The sequence below is a fragment of the Phocoena sinus genome, chromosome 15 (assembly GCF_008692025.1).
Source record: "Phocoena sinus isolate mPhoSin1 chromosome 15, mPhoSin1.pri, whole genome shotgun sequence".
Classification (NCBI taxonomy): Eukaryota; Metazoa; Chordata; class Mammalia; order Artiodactyla; family Phocoenidae; genus Phocoena; species Phocoena sinus.
Genome location: NC_045777.1, coordinates 26,726,605 through 26,753,999, shown reverse-complemented (window position 1 = coordinate 26,753,999; position 27,395 = coordinate 26,726,605). Strand labels below are relative to the sequence as shown.

Below are 27,395 nucleotides of genomic sequence, written 5' to 3'. Positions count from 1 at the left end.
GAGCTTGGAATCTGGAGCCCGATGGCCTGAGTTCCAGTCCTGCTCTGCCACGTACTAGCTTATGAACTTAGGTGAGTTCCTTAACCTCTCTGTGCCTCACTTCACTCATCTTTAAAATGGGCATAATAAAAGAACCTAACGCTTAACAGTTACTGTGAGGATTAATGAGTTAATATTTGTAAAGTACTTAGAACAGTGTCTGGCACATGGGAAGCGGAAGTAAGTATTAGCCATTAGAAAGTTTTAAGAACATGCCAAACGATGCCATGTGCCACATATGGGTACGCACATATATACACAGTAAAACTATAAAGACACTCATAGAAATGATTCCAAATTCAGTCTAATGGCTTCCTTTTGGACAGGAGAGTAGGAGATAGAATCAGTCAGGAATCTACGCGGGGCTTCAGTTATATCTGTAATTTTTTTTTTTTTTTTATATCTGTAATTTTTTACTAAAAAATTTGGAAGTAATCATGGTTGTGCATTTCATTTCCTGTCAAGTCTTTTTGAAGCACCTCCTCTGTGTACTCCAGCTCTGGTATCTGGACTTGGTAGATCAGTCTGGTTTCCTGTCCCCCTCTCTGGCAAGGTGGTGAAGAACAGGGTCAGAATTTGGAGTCGGGCAGGCTTGGGTGTGAATCCTTAGGCTGCCGTGTCCTCACTGAGCAAGGCTGTCCCTCTCTAAGGGATCCAGGCATGATCGTAGTCACTTTTGGGGCTGCTCTAAGGATTCAGTGAGAGGAGGGCTTTCTGAACTGGGAAGAGCTTATAAATGTTGCCTGGTAGTGTGGGCTCGGGGGTGGCTACTTGGATGCTTCCAGAGCCCAGGCAGGTAACATGACCAGGTAAGGTTGGCCCGTTGTCATGGGCCATAGGGCACGGTGGGGACTGTGATCTGGAGAGGGTGTGCCCTGTCTAAGGTGGTGGGTGCCAGGGGGCATCTGGGCTCAACGTGGCCAGATCGGCTGATTGTTCGAAGGAAACCAGTAGCCTGGATTGTTGCAGGGACATTTCTGTAGTTTTCACTCTGGCCTCACAAAGTACATGGTGGGCAGCGACAGCCCGAGGCCACCTCCTTGAGACTTACCTGATGGACACACCGCTGCTTACCCCTCAGCTGCACCTCCCTGGGCCCCAGATCCCCAGCAGTGCTGAGGTCCTCAGGTCCTGACTTTTGTCCCACCCCCACCCCCAGTGAAGGGGAGTGGGATTTCTACTGGTGCGACGTCAGCTGGCTCCGGGAGAATTTCGACCACACCTACATGGATGAGCACGTGCGGATCAGTCACTTCCGAAACCACTACGAGGTGAGCCGGGTGGGCCCAGGGGACTGGGTGTGGCAATGAGCAGGAGCTGGCTTGGGGGTACAAGGACCAGAATGGAAAAGTACAAGGGAATTTGGGGTACATGCCAGGTGAGAGATATGTGCCCTAGATTCATGATTGAGGGAATAGGGATCTCAAACCTGAGGAACAGCCCACCTTGGGGAGGGGACTGAGGTCATGGGCCGTCTGACTTCAGGTGCGAAGCCTAAAGAAGCAGGATGCTTGAGGGATTATGTGATTTCAGGGTGAGGCAAGTTGAGCTGTTTGGAGTCTGGAGATGGGAGGGAGCTCTGGGAAGAACCATACCACAAAGATGGGACTCGAGGGGCCAGTGGTGGGAGATTTAAAAAGTTTAGTGCAGCTTAGCAGTTAGAAAAAGAATTTTGGCATCAGACAGGCTGGCTCAAACCCTGGCTGTGCTGCCTGTTAGCTGGATAGCTCTGGGCAACTGACAACCTTTCTGAGCCTCAGTTTCCTCACCTGTAAAGTGGGGATAATTATAGAATAGCAGGCTCTCAGTCAAAGTTACCCTTATTGTTACTCTTTTTTTTTTTAAGATTTATTTTTATTTATTTATTTTGGCTGGGCCTGGTCTTAGTTGAGGCACGTGGGATCTTCGTTGTGGCGTGTGGGATCTTTTAGTTGCAGCATGCGGGCTTCTTAGTTGCAGCATGCAGCATCTAGTTCCCTGGCCAGGGACTGAACCCAGGCACCCTGCATTGGGAGCACAGAGTCCTTCCCACTGGACCACCAGGGGAGTCCCTCTTATTGTTACTTTTACCGTACACAGAATGGGGGTTGTGGGGGGCAGTTGGTGGGGTGGTTGGAGAGGGGCAGTTGGTGGGACAGTTGGTGCAGGGCAGTGGGCATGAGCGCCAATGGCCTTCCTGTCCATCGTGCTGCTCAGCTGACCCGCAAGAACTACATGGTGAAGAACCTGAAGCGCTTCAGGAAACAGCTGGAGCGCGAGGCGGGAAAGCTGGAGGCAGCCAAGTGCGACTTCTTCCCCAAAACCTTTGAGATGCCCTGCGAGTACCATCTGTTTGTGGAGGAGTTTCGCAAAAACCCAGGAATCACCTGGATCATGAAGCCTGTGAGTGCCCAGTGCTGGGGACTGGGGACAGGGGTGTCCCAGGGACCAGAGCAGGGATCCTCCATTGACACAGGAGTCTGCCAATGGAGAAGGACAGGACTCTGCCTGGGAATTCAGCCTTAGATGCACCATCTGCCTTTCCCTAAAGCAGGGGTCCCCAACTCCCGGTCCGGAACCTGTTAGGAAGCAGGCGCACAGCAGGAAGTGAGCGGAGGGCGAGGGAGCAAAGCTTCATCTGCTGCTCCCCATCTCTCCCCATCGCTCCCCATCGCTCCCCATCACTCCCTATCTCTCCCCATCACTCCCCATCGCTCCCCATCTCTCCCCATCGCTCCCCATCGCTCCCCATTGCTCCCCATCTCTCCCCATCTCTCCCCATCACTCCCCACCTCTCCCCATTGCTCCATCTGCCACTCCCCCTCACTCTCCATTGCTCCCCATCTCTCCCCATCTCTCCCCATCACTCCCCACCTCTCCCCATTGCTCCATCTGCCGCTCCCCATCGCTCCCCATCGCTCCCCATCGCTCCCCATCACTCCCCATCACTCCCCATCGCTTCCCATCTCGCCCCATCGCTGCCCATTGCTCCATCTCCCGCTCCCCATCTCTTCCCATCTCTCCCCATCTCTCCCCATCACTCCCCACCTCTCCCCATTGCTCCATCTGCCGCTCCCCATCGCTCCCCATCGCTCCCCATCACTCCCCATCACTCCCCATCACTCCCCATTGCTTCCCATCTCTCCCCATCGCTGCCCATTGCTCCATCTCCCACTCCCCATCTCTCCCCATCGCTCCCCACTGCTCCCCATCACTCCCCATCACTCCCCATCACTCCATCTGCCGCTACTCTTTGCTCCCCATCGCTCACATTACTGCCTGAACCACCCCCACCCTCACCCCTGTCCGTGGGAAAAATTGTCTTCCACAAAACTGGTCCCTGGTGCCAAAAAGGTTGGGGACCACTGCCCTAAAGGACTGACTACATCTCCTCCTCTCTGCAGTGTGTGGACTCAGCACCTATGACTGCTGGTACACAGTAGATGCTCAATAAATGTTCACTAGATAAACAAGTGATCCTCAGGACACCAAGGCAGGGAATCCAGAGTCTCTCTTCCTGATATGAATGAAAACAATGGCCAGGCTGTGAGAAGTGCTTTACTTGCATTGCCCCACTTCTTGTAATGGTCCTTGGGAGGAGGTATTACCAGCCCCATTTTAAAGATGAGGAGCCTGAGACCTATTTATTCAAGCATCCCACAAATGCTTATTGAGCACTTGCCATGTGCCAGGTACAGAACTAGATGGTGGGGATACAGCTCTCAGCAAGTCAGACGTGGGTCTCTGCCCTCCTTGAGGGCAGACAATATGCAGAGGATACACGTGTGATTATAGCTGTGCTAAGTGTCAATAAGGAGAATGGTGCCAGCAGAGGAAACAGCAGGAGGATTTCCCCCAGCCCTTCAGCAGGCTTCTTGGAAGAAGTGAGAGATTGGGCTCTGAGACCAAACCCCTTGGTTCAAATATTAGCTGTACCACCTACTGTGTGACCTCAGGCAGATTACTTAACTACTCTGTGTCCCGGTTTCCCCATCTGCAAAGTGAGAATAACTATAGCACCTATCACATAATGTTGTGTGACTAAATGGGTTAACACAGGTAGAGCACATATTAGGTCCTCAATGAATGATAGTTGTTGTTGTTATAAGAATTAGTATGAAAAACAAACAAACAAAAAAAAAAAAATAAATTTTTTTTTTTTTTTTTTTTTTTTTTTTTTTTTTGCGGTACGCGGGCCTCTCACGGTTGTGGCGGAGCACAGGCTCCGGATGCGCAGGCTCAGCGGCCATGGCTCATGGGCCCAGCCGCTCCGTGGCATGTGGGATCTTCCCGGACCAGGGCACGAACCCGCATCCCCTGCATCAGCAGGCGGACTCTCAACCACTGCGCCACCAGGGAAGCCCCAACAAATAAATTTTTAAAAAAGAATTAGTATTGAGCTTCAACCTGAAGGATGCAGAGGAGTCAGCCTGGAGAAGGGCAGAGGTAGGGAAGAGCATTCCAGGAAGAGGGAACTGCATGACCAAAGGCCTTGCATCTGGAGGAAGCCCTAAATCAAGAAACTGAGTGGCGGGCAAGGGTACCAGAGCACCTGCCGGCCCCTCAGCCCTTCCTCGTGCCAGGACTGGCTCTCACCACAATGCCACCATAGCCTTGAATGGCATCATCAAAGCCCCCCTAGTATTTTCTGGGATTGGAAATGTGCTTGGCCCCAGGAAGGGAGTTGGAGGGTAAGGTAGGAGGGGGCAGCCCCCCTTGTGGAGCTGGAGATGGGCTAGTGTTGGCTGATGCAGATTTAGCCAATAGCACAGGTGAGTGGAGGGGGAAACTGGCAAAAAACACCGAGTGCTCCCAAAGAGGACAGAGCCAGGATTTACCCAGGCCTCCTGAAGTCTCACTGGAAGGCTCGGCCCCCTTCCCAGGAAGGCGGGAAGGCCAGCGAGGAGGGCTCAGAAGGGCGTCAGGCGGATGAACACTGCAACCCACCGGGCGGATCCCAATTCCCACCATTATCTCCTCAGACAAATGGTCATTTGTGCAAATTGGGAGCAAGCAATTTCATAATACGCTGATTCCTTTCCCAGCCCCGCCTTTGTCAGCAGCGGAGCCGGCTGTAATTACGAGGAGGAACCTTGGCTCCGCGCGCGCGTGCGTGCGTGCGTGCGTGTGTGTGTGTGTGTGTGTGTCCTCGCTCCTGAATCGCTGAGGCGCCCTGTCTGGCGTGGAGGGTGGGTGCTTCTAGTTAGAAGCCTGGTTCTGATTCTGATCTGCCCCTTATGAGCTGTGTGATCCTGAGCAGGTTACTAAACCCCTCTCAGTCCATTTCCTCGTCTGTAAAACGGCCTTAATGGGTATACACCTGCCTTACAGGGTTGTGAGAGGGTTCAGTGAAGTTACACGGGTTGTATACACGAATTATACAAGCTGTATAAAGGGCTTGGCACTTAGGTGCCCAATAATTAACCGTTTTTATTGTTATCACCGAGAGTCCAGACAACACTGCCTCTTCCCCCTGCCCCTGGGGACCACTGGGTCAGTGCTTCCCAAATTTTAACGTGCTCACAAATCATCAGGGATCTGGCTAAAATGCAGAGCCCCTTTCAGCAGGTCTGGGTGGGGCCTGAGAGTCTGCATTGCTAACCACTTCCCAGTGATGCCACTGGGGCTGGTCCACAGACAACACTTTGAGTAGTGAGAATATAGAGGGGCAGTTCTCAAACTTGAGAATTTTCTGGAAAGCTTATTAAAGTACACACCCCCAGAGTGTTGGATTCAGTAGGCCTGGTGTGGGGCCTGAGAATATGCATTTCTAACAAATTCCCAGGTGCAGCAGTCAGGGATCTCCATGGAAATGGAACCATTAGTGTGTGTATAAGGAATTGGCTGTGTGATATTGCGGGGGCTGGTTAAGTCTGAAATCTGTGAGGGCAGAAAACTCAGGCAGGATTTCTCTGTTATAGTCTTGAGGCAGAATTGCTTTCTTTTTCCAGAAGCCTCAAGTTTTGCTCTTAAGCCCTCACCTGATTGGATGAAGCTCGCCCACATCATCCAGACTGATATCTTTTATTTAAAGCCTGCTGATTTTAGATGTTAATCACCTCTATAAAATACCTTAACAGCAACATCTAGACGAGCATTTGACCAAACAAGTGGGCACCATTGCCCAGCCAGGTTGACACATGCAATTAACCATCATACCAGGTTATGAGGACGCTACTGGTCTGGGTACCACACTCTGAGAACCACTGGGCTAGATCATTAGCTCTGGGATCCTGTTGTTTGGATTCCTTTGGTGTGGGGAAATGTTAAAAAAGAAAACATGTTCACATAGTTGCAGTGGCCGAGCCAGTGGGGGCAGCCACCCGCCTGCCTTTTCCCTCAGATGTCTCCTCTGCCCTGTTCTCCAGGGCCTGCAAGCCTCCATCTTCCTCCCCAGTGACGGCAGACCAGTCCTAGAAAGCGGGGTTTGAGTTGGACTCAGAAGGGAGCAGGCAGCATCACCCCCTTCATGCCACCCCATCAGTCTAGTGTAAAGCCCATCTCAATCCAAACTTTTTTTTTCCCATCTAAGTGTTCTCCCCTCCCACCAGCCCAGGCCCTCTGGTTTGTCAGGGAAACGGACAGGACCCAGATCCTAGGAACCATGCTTGCTCCTCTAGCCTCCCTTGTGTGGCTAGGAAGCAGGTGCTAGGCTCTCAGGACCCTGTCTGTCCGTCTCTCTGTGTGTCCACAGAGCTGGTCTAACACTTCACTCAGGGCTGTGAGCATCCTGGGCAACCACTGTGTTGTTCTGGGCTTTGGGGGGCCTCTGTCCAAAGTGCAGGATGGTAAGAGCCTAGTTTTAACATTCTCTTACACGGGTTTACCCCAACCAGAGCTTCTCACACCTTTTCACTGAAATCTCCTAAGAGTTGAGATGTTTTGGATGCAGATAACAGAAAACCCAGTTCACAGTAGCTCGAACAAGAAGGCAGGGGTTCTGAACTGTTCTCTTTGGCATCTGGTGTAATGTGTGGACCCCATCACAGAAGAGTGTTTTTAAAAGCATAACATAAAGTATGTTTGATTATAAAAGAAAGCAACTGTATTGAAAAACAGTTACAAGCTGTGTTTGTCTGGCTCCTCTGAGAAACAGATGCCAAGACAAGATTTAACAGGCCAGAGTTTGGCCTGTGAGACGAGGGGGAGTGACCCTGTGGAGGCTGAGGGAGCTGTCACCCCACCAAGGCCAATCCCAGTGAGGGAGAGAGGGAAGGAAGGGTGGGCGAAGTCTCCTAATGCCCTGTGGCCTGACGGAAGTTCAACGAGGCCTGCAGAGGCCTCAAGCCCAAGTCGCTGTCAGGAGTCCCCTGTCTCCCAGGAGTGGGCCAGTCTTCGGGTCCTTGCCTCCCCATCGATGGCCTGGCAAGCCGGGCTGGATTTCTGCCACAGCAGCTGGTGCTCTGTCAGCTACTCTCCTGCAGTCAGAGGCCTGCGGGTACTTCTCACGGGGCCACCACAAATATGAACACATTCTTTATGCTGTAGGAATATATGTTCTTTTCATTAACAATTAAAGAGAGTCTAACAGCAGGCCCAACCGTTACCGTAATTTCAAGGTCATAATGAATATAACCAGTATTTGGAGATAGATACCGACAACAGTTGTAATGTGATATGAAAATAACTGGTTTTTTTTTTTTTGAGCACAAAGTCACAGGCCTGGCTAATACTACTAGGATTTCTTGCCTGCTTTCATAATGGAAGGAAATGTGAAAATCTGGTCAGGGATTAATGAAAATAAAGATGAAAAATTTTTTCTCATTCAAGCTTACAGACCCCAGGAATTTCCTTTAATGATGAAAGGTCAACTCCAGGGCTGGTTCAGTGGGCAGTTCAACACTGTCACCAATTCCCAGCTCAGTGGGCTGACTGCTCCTCTCAGTCACAACAAGGCTGCTGCAGCTCTAACTCACCTCCTCACATCTCCACCTGCCGCAAGAATAAGGGAATACCCTGGTCTTGTGGCCCTTTTGAGGAAGACACAAATTCCCAGAAGTTCCTGCAACAGACTTCCCCTGGCATCCTGCTGGCTCATGCCTGAACTGATCACATGGCAGGGACATGGGACCACCGTGAGGGCTCAGACACCCCCAGAGGGTGGGGCTACTGGAAAGAGGAGATCCAAATGGGGCTCTGTTGGCAGGGAAAAAAGAGAATCGTTGCTGGGGAGACCACCAACCGCATGTGCAACACCCGCTGAATGCCCCGTGATGAACGGGCCCCAGGGGCCAGGCAGCGGGAGGCAGGAGGTGAAGGGCCATGAGTGGCCACAGGTGGCACAAAATCAAAGTATGGTTCATTTAAATAATCCACTAATATTGTTTCCCAATCAATAACATATCTTTTAATAAAAGTATTTTCCTCCCAAATCATCAAGTAAGACTGATGCTCCCAGATGTAGCACCGTGTTTATCACGTGATTCTGTTTTTACTCCCTCACACTTTGCAGGAGCTGAATGAGCCCCAGGCTTGTGAAAGACAGATTTAACCAGGCCGGATTTGTCACCTACTGGCTGGGTAACTTTGAGCAGAGTGCTTGGCCTCTCTCTTCCTTGGTTTCCTTGGCTGCAAAATGGGGATAATATTAATGCCTACATACAAGTGTTTTAAAAAGCTTTAATGAGGATCGGAAGTTGGTTTTCGGCTGTGGTGGCAAAGGCAGCTACCAGTGTAAACCCGGGGCTGAGAATTTTCTACGGTGACTATGGCTTGTATAATAATAATTTTAAAAGTTTTCAAGTACTGTACAGACACACAAGGTTACAAGCACTCTTAAAGGGTAGTCACATGGCTAGCTGTAATTTGTAGGTCAAGATTGAGCTCAAAGTTGCTTAAGAGTACCTCCCATCAGGAAACTTGCACAAGTCTCTTAGATAGCCTCATCCACCAAAGGGCAGACAGCAGAAGCAAGAAGAACTACAATCCTGCAGCCTGTGGAACAAAAACCACATTCACAGAAAGACAGACGAGATGAAAAGGCAGAGAGCTACGTACCAGATGAAGGAACAAGATAAATCCCCAGAAAAACAACTAAATGAAGTAGAGATAGGCAACCTTCCAGAAAAAGAATTCAGAATAATGATAGTGAAGATGATCCAGGACCTCAAATAAAGAATGGAGGCAAAGATCGAGAAGATGCAAGAAATGTTTAACAAAGATCTAGAAGAATTAAAGAACAAACAAACAGAGATGGACAATTCAATAACTGAAATGAAAACTACACTGGAAGGAATCAATAGCAGAATAACTGAGGCAGAAGAACGGATAAGTGACCCGGAAGACAGAATGGTGGAATTCACTGCTGCGGAACAGAATAAAGAAAACAGAATGAAAAGAAATGAAGACAGCGTAAGAGACCTCTGGGACAACATTAAACGCAACAACATTCGCATTATAGGGGTCCCAGAAGGAGAAGAGAGAGAGAAAGGACTCGAGAAAATATTTGAAGAGATTATAGTCGACAACTTCCCTAACATGGGAAAGGAAATAGCCACCCAAGTTCAGGAAGTGCAGAGAGTCCCATACAGGATAAACCCAAGGAGAAACACGCCAAGACACATAGCAATCAAACTGGCAAAAATTAAAGACACAGAAAAATTATTGAAAGCAGCAAGGGAAAAACGACAAATAACATACAAGGGAACACCCATAAGGTTCACAGCTGATTTCTCAGCAGAAACTCTATAAGCCAGAAGGGAGTGGCATGATATACTTAAAGTAATGAAAGGGAAGAACCTACAACCAAGATTACTCTACCCAGCAAGGATCTCATCCAGACTTGATGGAGAAATCAAAAGCTTTAAGACAAGCAAAAGCTAAGAGAATTCAGCACCACCAAACCACCTCTACAACAAATGCTAAAGGAACTTCTCTAAGTGGGAAACACAAGAGAAGGAAAGGACCTACAAAAACAAACCCAAAACAATTAAGAAAATGGTAATAGGAACATACATATCGATAATTACCTTAAAGGTGAATGGATTAAATGCCCCAACCAAAAGACACAGGCTTGCTGAATGGATACAAAAACAACACTCATATATATGCTGTCTACAAGAGACCCACTTCAGACCTAGGGACACGTACAGACAAAAAGTGAGGGGATGGAAAAAGATATTCCATGCAAAGGGAAATCAAAAGAAAGCTGGAGTAGCAATACTTGTATCAGATAAAATAGACTTTAAAATAAAGAATGTTACAAGAGACAAGGAAGGACACTACATAACGATCAAGGGATCAATCCAAGAAGAAGATATAACAATTATAAATATATATGCACCCAACATAGGAGCACCTCAATACATAAGGCAACTGCTAATAGCTATAAAAGAGGAAATTGACAGTAATACAATAATAGTGGGGGACTTTAACACCTCACTTACACCAATGGACAGATCATCCAAACAGAAAATTAATAAGGAAACACAAGATTTAAATGACACAATAGACCAGATAGATTTAATTGATATTTATAGGACATTCCATCCAAAAACAGCAGATTACACTTTCTTCTCAAGTGCGCACAGAACATTCTCCAGGATACATCACATCTTGGGTCACAAATCAAGCCTCAGTAAATATAAGAAAATTGAAATCATACCCAGCATCTTTTCTGACCACAACGCTATGAGATTAGAAATCAATTACAGGGAAAAAGACGTAAAAAACACAAACACACATGGAGGCTAAACAATACGTTACTAAATAACCAAGAGATCACTGAAGAAATCAAAGAGGAAATCAAAAAGTACCTAGAGACAAATGACAATGAAAACATGGTGATACATACCTATGGGATGCAGCAAAAGGAGTTCTAAGAGGGAATTTTATAGCAATACAAGCCTACCTCAAGAAACAAGAAAAATCTCAAATAAACAATCTAACCTTACACCTAAAGGAACTAGAGAAAGAAGAACAAACAAAACCCAAAGTTAGCAGAAGGAAAGAAATCATAAAGATCAGAGCAGAAATAAATGAAATAGAAACAAAGAACACAAGAGCAAAGATCAATAAAACTAAAAGCTGGTTCTTTGAGAAGAAAAACAAAATTGATAAACCATTAGCCTGACTCATCAAGAAAAAGAGGGAGAGGACTGAAATCAATAAAATTAGAAATGAAAAAGGAGAAGTTACAATAGACACTGCAGAAATACAAAGTATCCTAAGAGACTACTGCAAGCAACTCTATGCCAATAAAATGGACAACCTGGAAGAAATGGACAAATTCTTAGAAAGGTATAACCTTCCAAGACTGAACCAGGAAGAAACAGAAACTATGAACAGACCAGTCACAAGTAATGAAATTGAAACTGTGATTAAAAATCTTCCAACTAACAAAAGTCTAGGACCAGATGGCTTCACAGGTGAATTCTATCAAACATTTAGAGAAGAGCTAACACCCATCCTTCTGAAACTCTTCCAAAACATTGTGGAGGAAGGAACACTCCCAAACTCATTCTATGAGGCCACCATCACCCTGATACCAAAACCAGAAAAGCTACTACAAAAAAAGAAAATTACAGGCCAATATCACTGAAGAATATAGATGCAAAAATCCTCAACAAAATACTAGCAAACAGAATCCAGCAACACGTTAAAAGGATCATATACCATGATCAAGTGGGATTTATCCCAGGGATGCAAGGATTCTTCAATACATGCAAATCAATCAATGTGATACACCATATTAACAAACTGAAGAATAAAAACCATATGATAATCTCAATAGATGCAGAAAAAACTTTTGACAAAATTCAACACCCATTTATGATAAAAACTCTCCAGAAAGTGGAGCATAGAGGGAACCTACCTCAACATAATAAAGGCCATATACAACAAACCCACAGCAAACATCATTCTCAATGGTGAAAAACTGAAAGCATTTCCTCTAAGATCAGGAACGAGACAAGGACGTCCACTCTCACTACTATTATTCCACATAGTTTTGGAAGTCCTAACCACGGCAGTCAGAGAAGAAAAAGAAATAAAAGGAATACAAATTGGAAAAGAAGAAGTAAAACTGTCACTGTTTGCAGATGACGTGATACTATACATAGAGAATCCTAAAGATGCCACCAGAAAACTACTAGAGCTAATCAATGAATTTGGTAAAGTTGCAGGATACAAAATTAATGCACAGAAATCTCTTGCATTCCTATACACTAATGATGAAAAATCTGAAAGAGAAATTAAGGAAATACTCCCATTTACCATTGCAACAAAAAGAATAAAATACCTAGGAATAAACCTACCTAGGGAGACAAAAAACCTGTATGCAGAAAACTAGAAGACACTGATGAAATAAATTAAAGATGATACAAACAGATGGAGAGATATACCATGTTCTTGGATTGGAAGGATGAATATTGTGAAAATGACTATACTACCCAAAGCAATCTACAGATTCAACGCAATCCCTATCAAATTACCAATGGCATTTTTTACAGAACTAAAACAAAAAATCTTAAAATTTGTATGGAGACACAAAAGACTCCCAGTAGCCAAAGCAGTCTTTTTTTTTTTTTTTTTTTTTTTTTTTTTTTTTTTGCGGTATGCGGGCCTCTCACTGTTGTGGCCTCTCCCGTTGCGGAGCACAGGCTCTGGACGCGCAGGCTCAGCGGCCATGGCTCACGGGCCCAGCCGCTCCACGGCATGTGGGATCTTCCTGGACCGGGGCACGAACCCATGTCCCCTGCATCGGCAGGCGGACTCTCAACCACTGCGCCACCAGGGAAGCCCCCAAAGCAGTCTTGAGGGAAAAAAACGGAGCTGGAGGAATCAGACTCCCTGACTTCAGACTACACTGCAAAGCTACATAATCAAGACAATATGGTACTGGCACAAAAACAGAAATATAGATCAATGGAACAAGATAGAAAGCCCAGAGATAAACCCATGCACCTATGGTCAACTAACCTATGACAAAGAAGGCAAGGATATACAATGGAGAAAAGACAGTCTCTTCAATAAGTGGTGTCAGGAAAACTGGACAGCTACATGTAAAAGAATGAAATTAGAACCCTCCCTAACACCATACACAAAAATAAACTCAAAATGGATTCAAGACCTAAATGTAAGACCGAACACTATAAAACTCTTAGAGGAAAACATAGGAAGAACACTCTTTGACATAAACGACAGCAAGATCTTTTTTGATCCACCTCCTAGAGTAATGGAAATAAAAACAAAAATAAACAAATGGGACCTAATGAAACCTAAAATCTTTTGCAAAGCAAAGGAAACTACGAAAGATGAAAAGACAACCCTCAGAATGAGAGAAAATATTTGCAAACGAATCAATGGACACATAATTCCAGCTATAATTATGTGGAGGGATAACTACAAGAAAACTACTGCATATGATACTACTATAGAAATTGTTTTGCTTTTCTCCCTCTGTCAACAGGAAAAGGAACAGAAAATCTCAGACTCCTTAAAGATAGCCTCCAAACAATGGACAAAGGATTAATCTCCAAAATATATAAACACCTCATGCACCTCAATATTAAAAAGACAAACAGCCCAATCCAAAAGTGGCCAGAAGACCTAAATAGACATTTCTCCAAAGAAGACATACAGATGGCCAAGAAGCACATGAAAAGCTGCTCAACATCACTAATCACCAGAGAAATGCAAGTCAAAACTACAATGAGGCATCACCTCACACCAGTCAGAATGGCCATCATCAAAAAATCTACAAACAACAAATGCTGGAGAGGGTGTGGAGAAAAGGAAACCCTCTTGCACTGCTGGTGGGAATGTAAATTGATACAGCCACTATGGAGAACGGTATGGAGGTTCCTTAAAAAACTAAAAATAGAATTACCATATGATCCAGCAATCCCACTCCTGGGCATATACCCTGAGAAAACCATAATTCAAGAAGAGTCATGTACCACAATGTTCATTGCAGCACTATTTACAATAGCCAGGACATGGAAGCAACCAAAGTGTCCATTGACAGATGAATGGATAAAGATGTGGCACATATATACAATGGAATATTACTCAGCCATAAAAAGAAACGAAATTGAGTGAGGTGGACGGACATAGAGTCTGTCATACAGAGTGAAGTAAGTCAGAAAGAGAAAAACCAATACCGTATGCTAACACATATGTATGGAATCTAAAAATAAACAAATGATGAACCTAGGGGCAGGACAGGAATAAAGACACAGACGTAGAGAATGGACTTGAGGACACGGGGAGGGGGGAAGGGTAAGCTGGGACGAAGTGAGAGAGCATTGTATGATAATGGTATTATGGTTATATAGCAGAGTGTCAATTTTTTGAAAACAAGATGCACACTGAAGTCTGTAAGGGTGAAGTAACATGACATCTGGGATTTGTTTTCAAATGAAAGTTTGATAATTTTGAATTTGTGTATTGGGAGTATGTACTATTCTCTGCTTTTGATATGTCAGAAAATTTTAATGTAAAATAGTAAATAGAGGGCTTCCTTGGTGGCGCAGTGGTTGAGAGTCCGCCTGCCGATGCAGGGGACGCGGGTTCATGCCCCGGTCCGGGAGGATCCCACGTGCCGCGGAGCGGCTGGGCCCGTGAGCAATGGCCGCTGAGCCTGCGTGTCCGGAGCCTGTGCTCCACAACGGGAAAGGCCACAACAGTGAGAGGCCCGTGTACCGCAAAAAAAAAAAAAAAAAAAAAAATAGTAAATAGAAAATGCAAGATGAAAAAAATAAAGCTTTAATGAGGAAATGTGTATAAAATCCTTGTGCCTGGTTCATTGTTGAGAAGTATTAGCTTCTAATATTACCACTGTTTAGGAACTATTCCCCTAAAGTTTTGTTTCTGTTGCTGCGTCCCAAAACTCGGTGGCTTGAAACAACAATCATCTCTTATTTAGCTCATGAGCCTCCGGCTTGGGCAGCACTTGACAGGGAAGGCTCAGGGCTGCTCCAGCATCTACCTGGGCGGATTTACTGAGGGCTGGAGGATTCACTGCCAAGCTGACTCACTCGCTCCGCCAGCAAGTTGGTGCTGGCTGCTGACTGCTGGCTGGGAGTTCAGCCAGGGTTGGGGGCTGGAAGACTCAGTTGCCCCCAGTGTGGGCTTCTCCACGTGACCTGAGCTTCCTCACAGCATGGTGGCTGGGTTCCAAGGGTGACCATCTCCAAAGAGAAAGCTGTGTGGAAGCTGTGTTGCCTTTTATGACCCAGCACTGGAATTCCCACAGCATCACTTCTGCTGTACACAATTAGTTGAGACAGTCCTGAAGGCTCACGCAGATTCAAGGGGGACGGACATTGACTTTCCTCTTGTTGGAAGGTGGTGGGTAGCAAGGTTGTGGAAGACATGTGGGACTGGGAATATCGTTGTGATTGCTTTTGGAAACGACAGTCTGGTGGGGCTAGATATTAGGTGATTTCCAGTCTCAACAACCCTGGTATATCACCATGCAGGAAGTTTATTTTCCACTTTTTAGGATTATTCCCTTAGGAGGACATCTCCTGGAATAGGCCATGTCAGTGACTAACAAGGCTTTAAACAATAAAGGCTTTTCATTATCTTATATAAGAAGAAAGCTGGAGGTAGGCAGTTCCAGGTTTAGGGATGTGCTCAAAGTTGCCATTAAAAGCCCAGGCTTCTTCTCTTTGTCCACTCTGCCTCCTCAGTGTGTTGGGTTTCTGTCATCAAACTTGTCACCTTATGGATGTGAGATGGCTGTTGTAGTTGCAGGCATCACCTCCTCAGATGTAGCATTCAAACAAGGGGCAGGCACTTTCTCTCTCTCTCTCTCTCTCTCTCTCTCCCCCACCCCCAATCTCTCCCCAACCCTAATATTTTTAACAAGGATGAAATTCTTTCCTCAAAGCCCCAAGCAGATATCTCCTTAGGTCTCTTTGGCCAAAACGGGTCACATGGTTTCCATTAGCTGCAAGGGAGGCTGGGAAAACAAGTATCTGGTCTTTCTAGCCTCCATCCTGAGAGGTGGGTTTTGTCAGCCAGGAACAAGAGGAAGTGGAGTGGCTTTAGGGAAGTCAACCAACAGGGGTGGGGGTGGCGGTTACTAGATCAAAAGGTATGAACTGTTAAAAAATTTTTTTTATTTGAAATTTAATAAAACAGAAAGCGCCCAAATTATTAAGGATATAGCTTGATGAATTTTCACAAGGTGAACACTAGTACCCAGATTATACACAGAGCATTGCCAGCCCCTCAGCAGCTCCCCCAGACCCCTTTCCACCCACCAACCCCAGTCACCGACAGCATAGGTTCCTTTTGTCCGTTTTGGGACTTTATATAATTGGAATCATGCAGTACAGCTACATTGTGTCTGGTTTCTCTCCTTCAACATTATGTCCGTGCGATTCATCCATACTGATGTGGGTAACTGTAAATTGTTAAGCATTGTTGTATACTGTTCCATTGAGAGAATATTTATTCATTTGAGAGTTTCGAGGTTGGAGTTATTATGAATTGTGCTGCTTGGACATTGCCGTGCATGTCCACGGATGCCCACGTGCACACGTTTCTGTCACGGAGTTACCTAGGAGAGGAATCGCTGGGTCACAGGGGTGCCTGCCTTCAGTTTTAGTGGATGCTGCCCAACAGTTTCCCAGCAGTGCAGTGTGTGAGCGGTCCAGTTTCTCCACATCCTCACCAACACTTGGTAGTGTCTGCCTTTACTTTTAGCCATTCCTGGGGAGTGTGTAGTGCTATCATATTGGGGTTTTCATTTGTGTTTCCGTGAAGACTATGTGTCAGTGCCTTTTCATTGCTTACTCTGGGTCATCTCTTGCGAAGTGCCCGGTCAAGTCTTTGCACAGCTGTGAACCATTGGAAGCCCTGGATGCACACCGAGTAACTGTTTTCCAAAAGATATGTGCATGTGTGGCTGCCCCTGCGCCACTGCCAGTGCTCCAGTATTTTGGGCAACCCATCTTCTGGGCACACACAACCCTGAACCAGGGTGCACAGCGTGGCAGGCAGAGCAGGGCTGGGTTTTTAGCTCCCACTGCCCCCACCGCTGGGAGCCCTTCTCGCGACAACCCGCGGCCATGCCTGATGGCCCTGCCCGCCTCACATTGTACCAGTGGCCTTGCTTTGACCAGCTGGGCCATGCTCAGAGGAGATGAGAACGAAATGAGAGTTTGCTCAGGCTGGGTGCATTTATGCTGGAGAAAAAATGGCTCTGGGGCACTTGCTCAGTGGCTGCAAATAACCAAAGGGCTGTTCTGGGGCCCAGGAACCAGATTTGTTGTAGGAGGCCTAGAGGCCAGAACCAGGCAGGCGAATTTTAACTCAACACAGGTTAGGCTGTGAAAGTTCCATGAGGTCTGGGTTACTGCTGTGGCATAAAGCCAAGCACACAGTAGGCACCTAATATGTACCTTCTGGATGAAATGACTGCTTAATAGAGCTATCCTGCCATGGAATGGGCTGTCAAGGGGTGGGGGAAGGTAGTGAGCTCCCTGGCACTGTGAATGTGAAAGGTCAGGCAGGTGACCATTGTGGAGGGATGTCACAGAGGGAGCAATGCCTTTGGTGCCTGCTGCCCTGCATGGTATGAAAGATTCTCCCAACCCCTAGACTCTGTGAAGCTTTGAATTATCCATGCTGGGATTCAATAAAGGCAGGCTGATTGCAGTATTAGCTGAAGTAAAATCTAATTAGGAAGGCAAATTGATTTCCAAAAAAAGAAGTGGATGATGTGTCCCCAGGACTGTTAGAAATGGCTTTTTAATTGTCTGCTCCTTTGTATTATTCATGCGATTGTGTGCCTTTGTGAGCTCAGTCGTCTCTCACTTTCCTTCCCACTTCCCTCTCTCCCTCCCACCATGCTTAGCACCTTCTCTGTCCCAACCCCTTCAAGGCTGGGCTGGGCCATTCCTCAGGGACAGCTGGGGGGCCCTCGGGGAAGATGGAAACAGAAAAATGCTGGGGAGGGGCCCCTGGGGAGGGGCCCCAGGCCCCCCCAGGCCCCCAAGCCCACGGGCCAACAGGGAACTACACAGAGCTGAGAGCCAACCTTTCTGCCCTCACCCCCAACCCAGGTAGCCCGGTCGCAGGGGAAGGGCATCTTCCTCTTCCGGAGGCTGAAGGACATCATGGACTGGAAGAAGGTGAGCTTGCCCCTCCCCCTTCCTCCCCATCCCTCCTTTGCCCTTGCATGGATGAGGGGCCCCTCCTCCTTGCCCTCAAAGCTTGGAGGGCTGGCCAAGAAGCTGTGCCCACAGGCCTGCCTATGGGTGCAGGGTCTCTGGAGCCAAATTGCCTGGGTTCAAATCCTCACCTTGTCACTTAATAGCTGTGTGACCTTGGGCAAGTCATTTCACCTCTCTGTGCCCTTGTGAATCGGTGAGTTAATATGTCTAAGAGAACGATGCATCCTTTTCCCGGGCCTCCTGCTCACTTGGTTGCGGAGAGTTTGGCTAACTCTTCCTCCAGGTCCTGGACTGAGCCTGAGGCAGGTCCCTCCCTCCCCCAACCCCGTCCTTGTCACAGCAGAAATCCTGGTCCCAATCCTGCCTCAGCAGCTGTGTGGTCCTGGGGAAACTGCTGAACCCCTTAGGGATGATAATGTGCAGGGTGGGTGTGAGGGGCAGGATGACAGAACTCCACAACGGGCACCTACCCTGTCAGCAGGCTCACAGCAGGTGCTCAATAAATGAATTTTTCCTCCCCACCGTGTGTCCTGATTCCTCCCATGAAACTGTCGGGGCACCGCCGCGAAGAAGCTCACCAGCTTGGAGGCTCAGCCGGCTCCAAGCACTGTCAACCCCTCTGGCAGCCACACGAGTATAGGTGGGGGTAGCCCTGGGTCCCAGAAAGAGAAGACCTGGCTGCCTCGATATTGAAGCAGCTTGGGGGTGGGGGTGATGGTAGGTGTAGAAAATTCTGGCCCTTGGGCCCAGAAGCCCTGAGTTCCAGCGCTCACTGCCACTGGCTGTTGTGTGACCTTACCAGGTGTGTGACATTTGCCTTTGGGCCTCGGTTTTCTCACAAGGTTACTGTGAAAGGGACAGTGGGTGGGAAAGGGCTTTGCAGATGGTGAGGTGAAAAGGAGCATGCTATCCTCCTGAGCTGGGCTGGCCTGCAAAGAATCAGCAGGTAGAGAAGGGAGAGGAACATCCCTGGAGGCCTGGGTGGTACTCCAGGCAGCACTGACCAATGGAACTTTCTACAGTGGTGGGAACGGTGCACACCTGTGCTCTCCAATGCCCTGACCACTAGCGACATGTTGATATACTGAACACTGGAAATGAGGCTAGTGCGACTGAAGGACTGGATTTTTAATTTATTTCCTCTTTTACTGCGGTAAAATATACATAAAATTAACTCTATTTGTGTACAGTTCAATGGCATTAAGTACATTCATAGTTTTGTGCAACAGTCACCACCATCCATTTCTAGAACTTTTTCATCTTCTCCAGCTGAAACTTATAGCCATTAAACACTAATCCCCTCCTGCCCCCCTGCCCCCAGCCCCTGGCAACCACCCTTCTACTTTCTGTCTCTATGAATTCCACTACTCTAGGTACCTCATATAAGTGGAATCATACAATATTTGTCCCTTTATGTCTGGCTTATTTCACTTAGCATGAAGCCTTTAAGGTTCCTCCATATTGTAGCATGTAACATCATTTCCTTTTAATCAATTTAAATATAAATGTACATAGCCACATGTGGCTAGTAGCTGCCCTACTGGGAAGCACAGATCTAGAGGCTAAATACCCAGGCTCTGGGCCCACCTGTGTGGGTCCACTTCCCAGCTGTACCACCAGTTGGCTGTGTTACCATGGGCAAGTCACCCCCCTTCTCTGTGCTTCAGTTTCTCATCTGTAAAACGGGAATAACATTAGTACTTTCCCGACAGGGTTGATTTAAGGATCAGATCATATACCCCCAAGTAGAGTGCCTATCACAAAGCCTCGTATACAGGAAATGCTAAAAAAAAATGTTAATAGCAATTATTATTACAACTAGGACACAAGAAGTTCTGATGACCAGAAAGATGATATTCCCGTGGAGAACTATGTAGCTCAGCATTACATCGAAAATCCCTACCTGATAGGAGGTAAGATGGCTGTCTCTGCTCCTGCCCTTCCATGGAATGGTCGGTCAGTCAGTCAACAAGCCTTGATTAGCAGCCCAACGTGGGCTCAGCCTGACACCAGGCATGATGGGATGCAAAGACAGAATCCCACCCTGCGTGCTCCCAACCTCCCAGCCGTTGCCCCTAAGGTTCCCCCTGCCTGGCATGCCCTTCCCTCTCCCTTCCTGGCTCACTAAAATCCTCTTCATTCTTCAAGAACCAGCTCCTTCATGCGTTTATCCAACAAATATTTACAAAGTGCCTAGTCAGTGCCAACCATTGTCCAGGGTGCTGGCTGCCCACCCTGCTCTCTTGGAGCTTACACTCCAATGAGCAGACAGCAATAAACCAGAAACAAAGAAGTAAGATAGTTCCACACAACGGTGAGTGTTAGGAAGTAAATCAAGTGCAGAGTGAGGGAGGGCCTCTCTGCGGAGGTGACGGGAGCTGAACCCGGAATGACAGCTAGGAGTCACCCGTGGGTAGATTTGGAGGCCCCGGGGAGCTGTAAGGGCCAAGGGCCTGAGGCGGAACCAGGCTATGGCGCATGAAACCTTCTCGGATTTCCCCAGGCCGTCTCCACCTCTGCTTTTCCCACACAGGGGCCGTGAAGTACAGACACGTCAGGCAGTATGTGAGGAGGGGCGTCTTGGGAGGGTCTGGTCTGAGAGGAGCCAGTGCTCCGAAGGGGACAACATCACTTACCTCCTCTCACTTCCTCAGGCAATGTCCTTGCGCCGGGTCAGTCCGTGGTGTCTTCTCCACCCCTCCCTTTCCCAGTGACCCCATCCTCTCTCGTGGCTTTAACCACCACCCAGATCCAGTGACTCCCAGCTTTCTGTCTGCAGCCGATACCTTGCCCCGCACCCCAGACCCTGCAGCCTGTATCATCCCCTCGCAAGCATCTCTCAGCAACTCGAATCCAACAGGACTAAAATCCAGCCCTTGTCCTCCCCCCACCATCTGGCTCACCCACCAGCCTCCCCCCGGGGACACAGCCCTCGCACCCCCAAGCCAGAAGGTGGAGACAATTCTGGGAGCATCCCTCTCTTCCCTCCCACATCCGGTTCTTCATCAAGCTCCCATGCAGCTTTTGAACCTGCTGGCCACCTCCATCCCAGTTCCGGACACTGTCCTCTCCCTCCCGGGCAACACGCCAGCCTCCGCACTGATGCCCACTGCTCTGGCCCCCTTCACTCCACTCCAAACACAGTTGCCAGAGGGATCGGACACCCTTCAGTAGCTTCCCATGGTTGGTGGAACAAAATCCAAAAACTGCACATGACCTGGCCTCTGCTGACCTCACTGACATATCCTTCCACTCTGCCCTTGGACCAAGCTCTTTGTGCCTCTGGGCCTCTACCCAGGCAGCTCCTCCTGCGCGAAGGCCCCGCCCCCTCGGGGCTAGGCAGGCACCCGGTACCTCCTGTGGCTCACTGGGATTCACATCTGCCTGTCAACTGTTGTATCCCCCAAACCTAGCATGGTACACAATCAATATTCGTTACACTGATTAATTCTTTCCTTGCCCGACAGGCCGCAAGTTTGACCTGCGTGTCTACGTGCTGGTGATGTCGGTGAGTGACCAGTACAGGTGCCTTCCTCCAGTGGCGGGGAAGGGACAGTTGGACTGGGGGACAGGGGCAGAAGCCATTCTGGGGGCACCCGTGTGAGCTGTCTGGTTTAATCTGCCTGGGAGAGCCCAGGGGGTGGGTAAACAGACCCAAGCTTTGCCGTCTCAGAGACCCCAGCAACTGGTTGTCATTGCCGTCTCAGAGACCCCAGCAACTGGTTGTCACTCTGCCTTCCTTCTTTATTCATTCAACCGTCCATGGTAACCACAGCTAGCATTTATTGAGCACCAGGCCCAGTATTTAGCAGGTTTTATCTCATTCAGTCCTCCTAATAACCAGGGAGGTAGGATCTTTTATTGGCCTCATTTTACAGATAAGGAAACAGATCAGAGGGACTGAGTGACTTGCTTGAGGTCACACAGATGGTGAGTGGCAGGGCTGGGACTGGGATCCAGGCATCCTACTCTCTTAACAAAGGAGGTGCTATACTCCCTCCACCCATGCATTCGACGAACACTTAAACCTTCATGGTGCAACATTCTCTGCTGGGAACAGGATATAAATGTGTCCAAGACAGGCTCCGCCCCTGTCCTCCTGGAGCTTACAGTCTGGTGGGGAATATGGACACACCGTGAGCTGGTGGGTGTCACATGTGGTGGTAGAGCAGAGAAGACACCCATTAATTTTGTTCCCTTCTGCATCTCCCTACCCTTACTTCTACCTCCAGGGAAGGAGGGGGATCGAATCAAAGGAGGCTGATGTTTGAGCACATTCATGAAGGATGATGTGGGAGAGAAGGCAGGGCATGCCAGGCGGAGGAAACAGCAGGTGCAAAAGCTAGGAGTGTGAAAGTGCTGGTATTGATTCCCCTTCCCTTTTCTCTCTCTCCATTTCCACCTCCCCCACAGTACATGCCGCTGCGAGCCTGGCTGTACCGGGACGGCTTCGCCCGATTCTCCAACACCCGCTTCACGCTGAACAGCATCGATGACCAGTGTATCCTGGCATCCCACCCCCCACCCCTAAGCGTTCTCCACATACCCTGCTCTGCCTGTCCTCTGGCTGGTCCTGAGATAACTCATTCATTCCACAGATGTTTGCTGAGTGCCAGGCTCTGGTCTGGGCAAGGAGATACAGCAGTGAACAAGATAGCCCTGCTCACTTCCCTTCCGGAGCTTACAATCTTGTGGAGATGGGGGATCCTCCAGTGATCTGAGGAGAGCAGTCTCACCCCAGGCTTCTCTGCTTGCCAATCATTTCACACTGATTCATGTTCATAGGATAGGAATGTTTGAGTCCCTTTGGAGAATGTTTTCATCCTTTTACATGCCTAGTCATCGGCTCACTCATTCACTTGAATACAATGTCCTTTTCACCCATCAAACTGACAGATATGAAAAATTTGATAACATGCTATATTGGCGAGGCTAGGGGAGTACATACATTGCTGGTGGAATGTGAACTGGTACAACCGCTTAGGAGGCAATCTGGCAAATTATCAAAAGACAAATGCACAGACCCTCTGACCAAGCAATTCCCTTCTGGAGTTTATCCTGCAGGTACACTAACAATATAGTAAAAGAGGGGGTTCAATGTTATTCACTGCACAGCCTTGTTGTGAGACTTTTTAAAAAAGAAGATAACTAAATGAATTACTCATTTATACAGTGGAGTACTATACAGCTGTTAAAAAGGAATGGGGGGCTTCCCTGGTAGCGCAGTGGTTGAGAGACCGCCTGCCGATGCAGGGGACACGGGTTCTTGCCCCGGTCCGGGAAGATCCCACATGCCGCGGAACGGCTGGGCCCGTGAGCCATGGCCGCTGAGCCTGCGCGTCTGGAGCCTGTGCTCCGCAACGGGAGAGGCCACAACAGTGAGAGGCCCACGTACCGCCAAAAAAAAAAAAAAAAAAAATATATATATATATATATATATATATATATCTGTATATGTTTTTATCTGTGCCTAGATATCTCTGGAAGGATGTAGAAGAAACAGGAAACAGAATTTGCCTTTGGGAGGAGAAATGGATAGGTGGGGACTGGGGTGGGAAGGAGATACTCCTTATATACATTTTTATACCTTTTGACTTTTGAACTATGTGAATGTATTATCTGGTTCAGATATAAACATCAAAGATTGTTTTTAAGATTTTCAGACATGAGCATCAGAGGAAAAGGGGTAGATGATCAGAAATACTTAGGAGATAAATCAGCATGACTAGATTACCTGCATATGGGAGAGGTGGAAATGACAAGTGATGTTGCCAAGCTTCTGGCTTGGGCAATCCAGCTGATGCTTTTAGTCAGTTCACATCACTGTGCCTTAATTTCATTATTCAATTAAGTGTCTGTCCAAGGTAATACATTCCCTGCATGATAGAAGGGCTCAGGCCTTCCTGAGAATTTTCTACAATTTGTTTCTTTCTATTTAGCCAACTTCAGCCTTTCCAGTATGTTTGTTTTATTTTGTGATTCTAACAAGCCTTTACCATATGCAACTCATCAAATTTATTTTACTTTCATTTTTTGCCACCTCATTTCTTATTAAAGTTAAATGATACATGTAAAGCACTTAGATAATGCCTAACCCAGAATGACTACTCAGTACACCTTAGTGGTCTCCCGACCCCCATTTAAAAGTGCTTGCTTATCTCCAGGCATCACGGGGCCTTATTAAACTGAGGCCTCTCCCAGGGCTAGTTTCTGTTTAATGAGCCTTTGCTGTTTTCACATTGAGTGAATACACGTAATTTTCCATCCCTTCTTTTAATTGTTCTTAATTTTTAAATACTGAAATATTTAAATTCTACAAAAACTGCAGGAAAGGCTGTAACAGAAATCTATGCATCTACCATCCAGATTTAGCAGATATTAATATTTTGCCATATTTGCTTTAGAAACACAGCAACTTTTAAAATAATAAAGCAACTTGGGATCACAAAATAATAATATATAATATTATTAACCCGACTTTAAATAAATATATATAACATATATAGTTTCCACACAATTATTCAGATACATATACGCATATACACACACCCCAAATCCAAAAATGTTCACCTCAACACTGTAGGAGTAAACAAGCAGAAACAGCTTAACCCACCCTAGAGGGATGGTGAAATGAATGATAAAGCATTTCCAGGATCCTGTGTAGCTGTTGAATACAATGAGGTGATTGAAATGTCATGGAAAAGTACCTACAGGAATTCCCTAGCGGTCCAGTGGTTAGGATTCTGCGCTTTCACTGCTGAGGGCCCGGGTTCCATCCCTGTTTGGGAACACTAAGATCCCACAAGCTGCAAAGCTCTGCCAAGAAAAACAAACAAAAAAAACCCCCAACGTATCTATCACAGACCATGAGGTGGAAACATGTGCGGTGTAGAACTGGGATGTGCTTACAATGCCATTTTTGCTTTTAGGGAAGTACGTTTCTGTTTAGAAGAAAGTATGAAAGGATACTCATGAATCTATTAACTTTGAAAAATTCAGAGGATTAGAATCAGGTCAGGAAACGTTTACTTGCAACTTTACACATTTCTCTATATTATGAACTGTTCTTTATAACTGCTATGAATTACTTTAATAGTAAAGAGAATAAAACATCTAAAGGATATAGCCTTCATAATAAAAGTATAGCTCTTTAAAGACAAATCAGAAAATACAGAAATGTACAAAAAGGGGGGAGGGAGGAAAAGAAACCTTGTCTAGTCACATTTTCTAGAAATAACTACTTACCTTTTTGATGTCTTTCCTCCCAGGTTTTTTTGTTGTTGTTTGGCCTTTTATATATGAGCGATCCCACTGTATAAGTATAACCTTTTTTTCACTGAACATTATTTAAGTATTTTCCTTATAGACATTTTTTATTAGTTACAAAGTATTCCACTGAATAGATTTACCGGTTTACTGATCCTACTTGCTGCAGGCATTTGGGAAATAGTCAATTTCTTCCTGTTATGACAAACAATGCTGCAAAGAAACATATTTTTTTCATAAATCTTTTACTATATTAAAATGTTTTCCTTTGTATGATGCCACAGGGGTATAAATACTGGGTCAAGGGCATCGGCCAGATTGTTTTCCAGAAGATTTCCTCATATTTTTACCCTCCCACTGACATTTCATCCCAGCTCCCCAGTACTGGGGACGATCAATTAAAAAACACATTTCCAGGGCTTCCCTGGGGCACAGTGGTTAAGAATCTGCCTGCCAGTGCAGGTGACACGGGTTCAAGCCCTGGTCCTGAAAGATCCCACATGCTGCAGAGCAACTAAGCCCGTGCACTGCAACTACTTAAGCCCGCGTACCTAGAGCCTGTGCTCCACAACAAGAGAAGCCACCACAATAAGCCCGCGCACCGCAATGAAGAGTAGCTCCCATTCGCCACAACTAGAGAAAGCCCGTGCGCAGCAACGAAGACGTCACACAGCCAAAAATAAATAAAATAAATAAATTTATTAAAAAAAAACACATTTCCAAAACAATTGGCATATATAGGTGAAGCATATATGGGAATTCATTGTCCTATTCTTTCAAGTATTCTGTGGGTTTTACATTTTTTCCCAATAAAAAGGTTTAAAAAAAATGTAACTGACTTGATGGGGAAGCAGATTTTTTGCCTTAGAGTTTGCATCTCTTCCAATTTGCATTTTCCCCCCATTTACATCCCTTTAAAATTGTGTATCTTTTATTACTAGAAACTTTGGGCACTTTTACCAGTTATATTTTCTCTTTTATGTTTTCATATCCTTTATCTATTTATCTATTAGGGTCATACATTTTTACTGTTAACAATTTATGCGTGGTTTTCACGTGACAAAACATTAGCCTGTCATATTTGTTACAAATCTTTTCTCTAGTCATGTTTGCCTTTCATTTTTGCCTTGACATCTGATTAATTTCCTTTTCACATAGTTGACTATATCCACTGATTTCCTCTGTGATTTCTATTGTTATTTCTAAGATAAGAAAATCCTTTTCCCCCTGAAGATCTCACAGCTAATCAGTTCCACTTCTCTGTGAATTGGACCATTTGTTTGCTTACTTTTTGCCACTTAGCTTGTTGGTCCATTGGAACCTGGTTTCAGGTCCATCTGTGGAGAGGGGAGGCTCTGAGGTCAGCTGACCAGTCACCCACTCTCCTCTTTTAGCCTCTGCTTCTCCCTGGAAACTAGGGAAGTCCCTGACTTCTCCTCCCCGCAGGCCGGAGCAGTGTGCGGAGAAATGTGAGTGTTTCCTCCATCACAAGGGAGCGATTTCCCCTCTTAAAGCCAGTAACTCACTTTGCCTGAACATCCTCTTTTTCCATTTTTTAAATAACAATTGAAAAAAAAAAAAAAATAACAATTGTATTGTGATATATTCACATACTACACAGTTCACTCAGTTAAATCATACAACTCAATGGTTCTTTTTTTAAAAAAATTAATTAATTAATTTATTTATTTATGGTGTGTCGGGTCTTCGTTGCTGCACACGGGCTTTCTCTAGTTGTGGCGAGTGGGGTCGTTGCGGTGTGCAGACTTCTCATTTTGGTGGCTTCTCTTGTTTCAGAGCATGGGCTCTAGGCGCATGGGCTTCAGTAGTTGTGACACATGGGCTCAGTAGTGTGGTTCCTGGGCTCTAGAGCATAGGCTTAGTAGTTGTGGCACATGGGCTTGCCCTGCGGAATGTGGGATCCTCTGGACCAGGGCTCAAACCCGTGTCCCCTGCATTGGCAGGCGAATTCTTAACCACTGC

At 46.6% G+C, this 27,395-nt stretch overlaps 1 protein-coding gene across 1 annotated transcript in view; it reads left to right on the top strand.

Annotated features, from left to right (window-relative positions):
• The window catches only part of TTLL9 (tubulin tyrosine ligase like 9), a 44,688-nt gene that overhangs the window by 2,882 nt on the left and 14,411 nt on the right, over positions 1-27,395 (top strand). Inside the window, exons 2-6 of the mRNA XM_032606268.1 lie at positions 1,199-1,310; positions 2,236-2,421; positions 19,969-20,059; positions 21,614-21,654; positions 22,560-22,647. Of these exons, the coding sequence (XP_032462159.1) occupies positions 1,199-1,310; positions 2,236-2,421; positions 19,969-20,059; positions 21,614-21,654; positions 22,560-22,647 (518 nt within the window). The remainder of the gene's footprint in view (positions 1-1,198; positions 1,311-2,235; positions 2,422-19,968; positions 20,060-21,613; positions 21,655-22,559; positions 22,648-27,395) is intronic.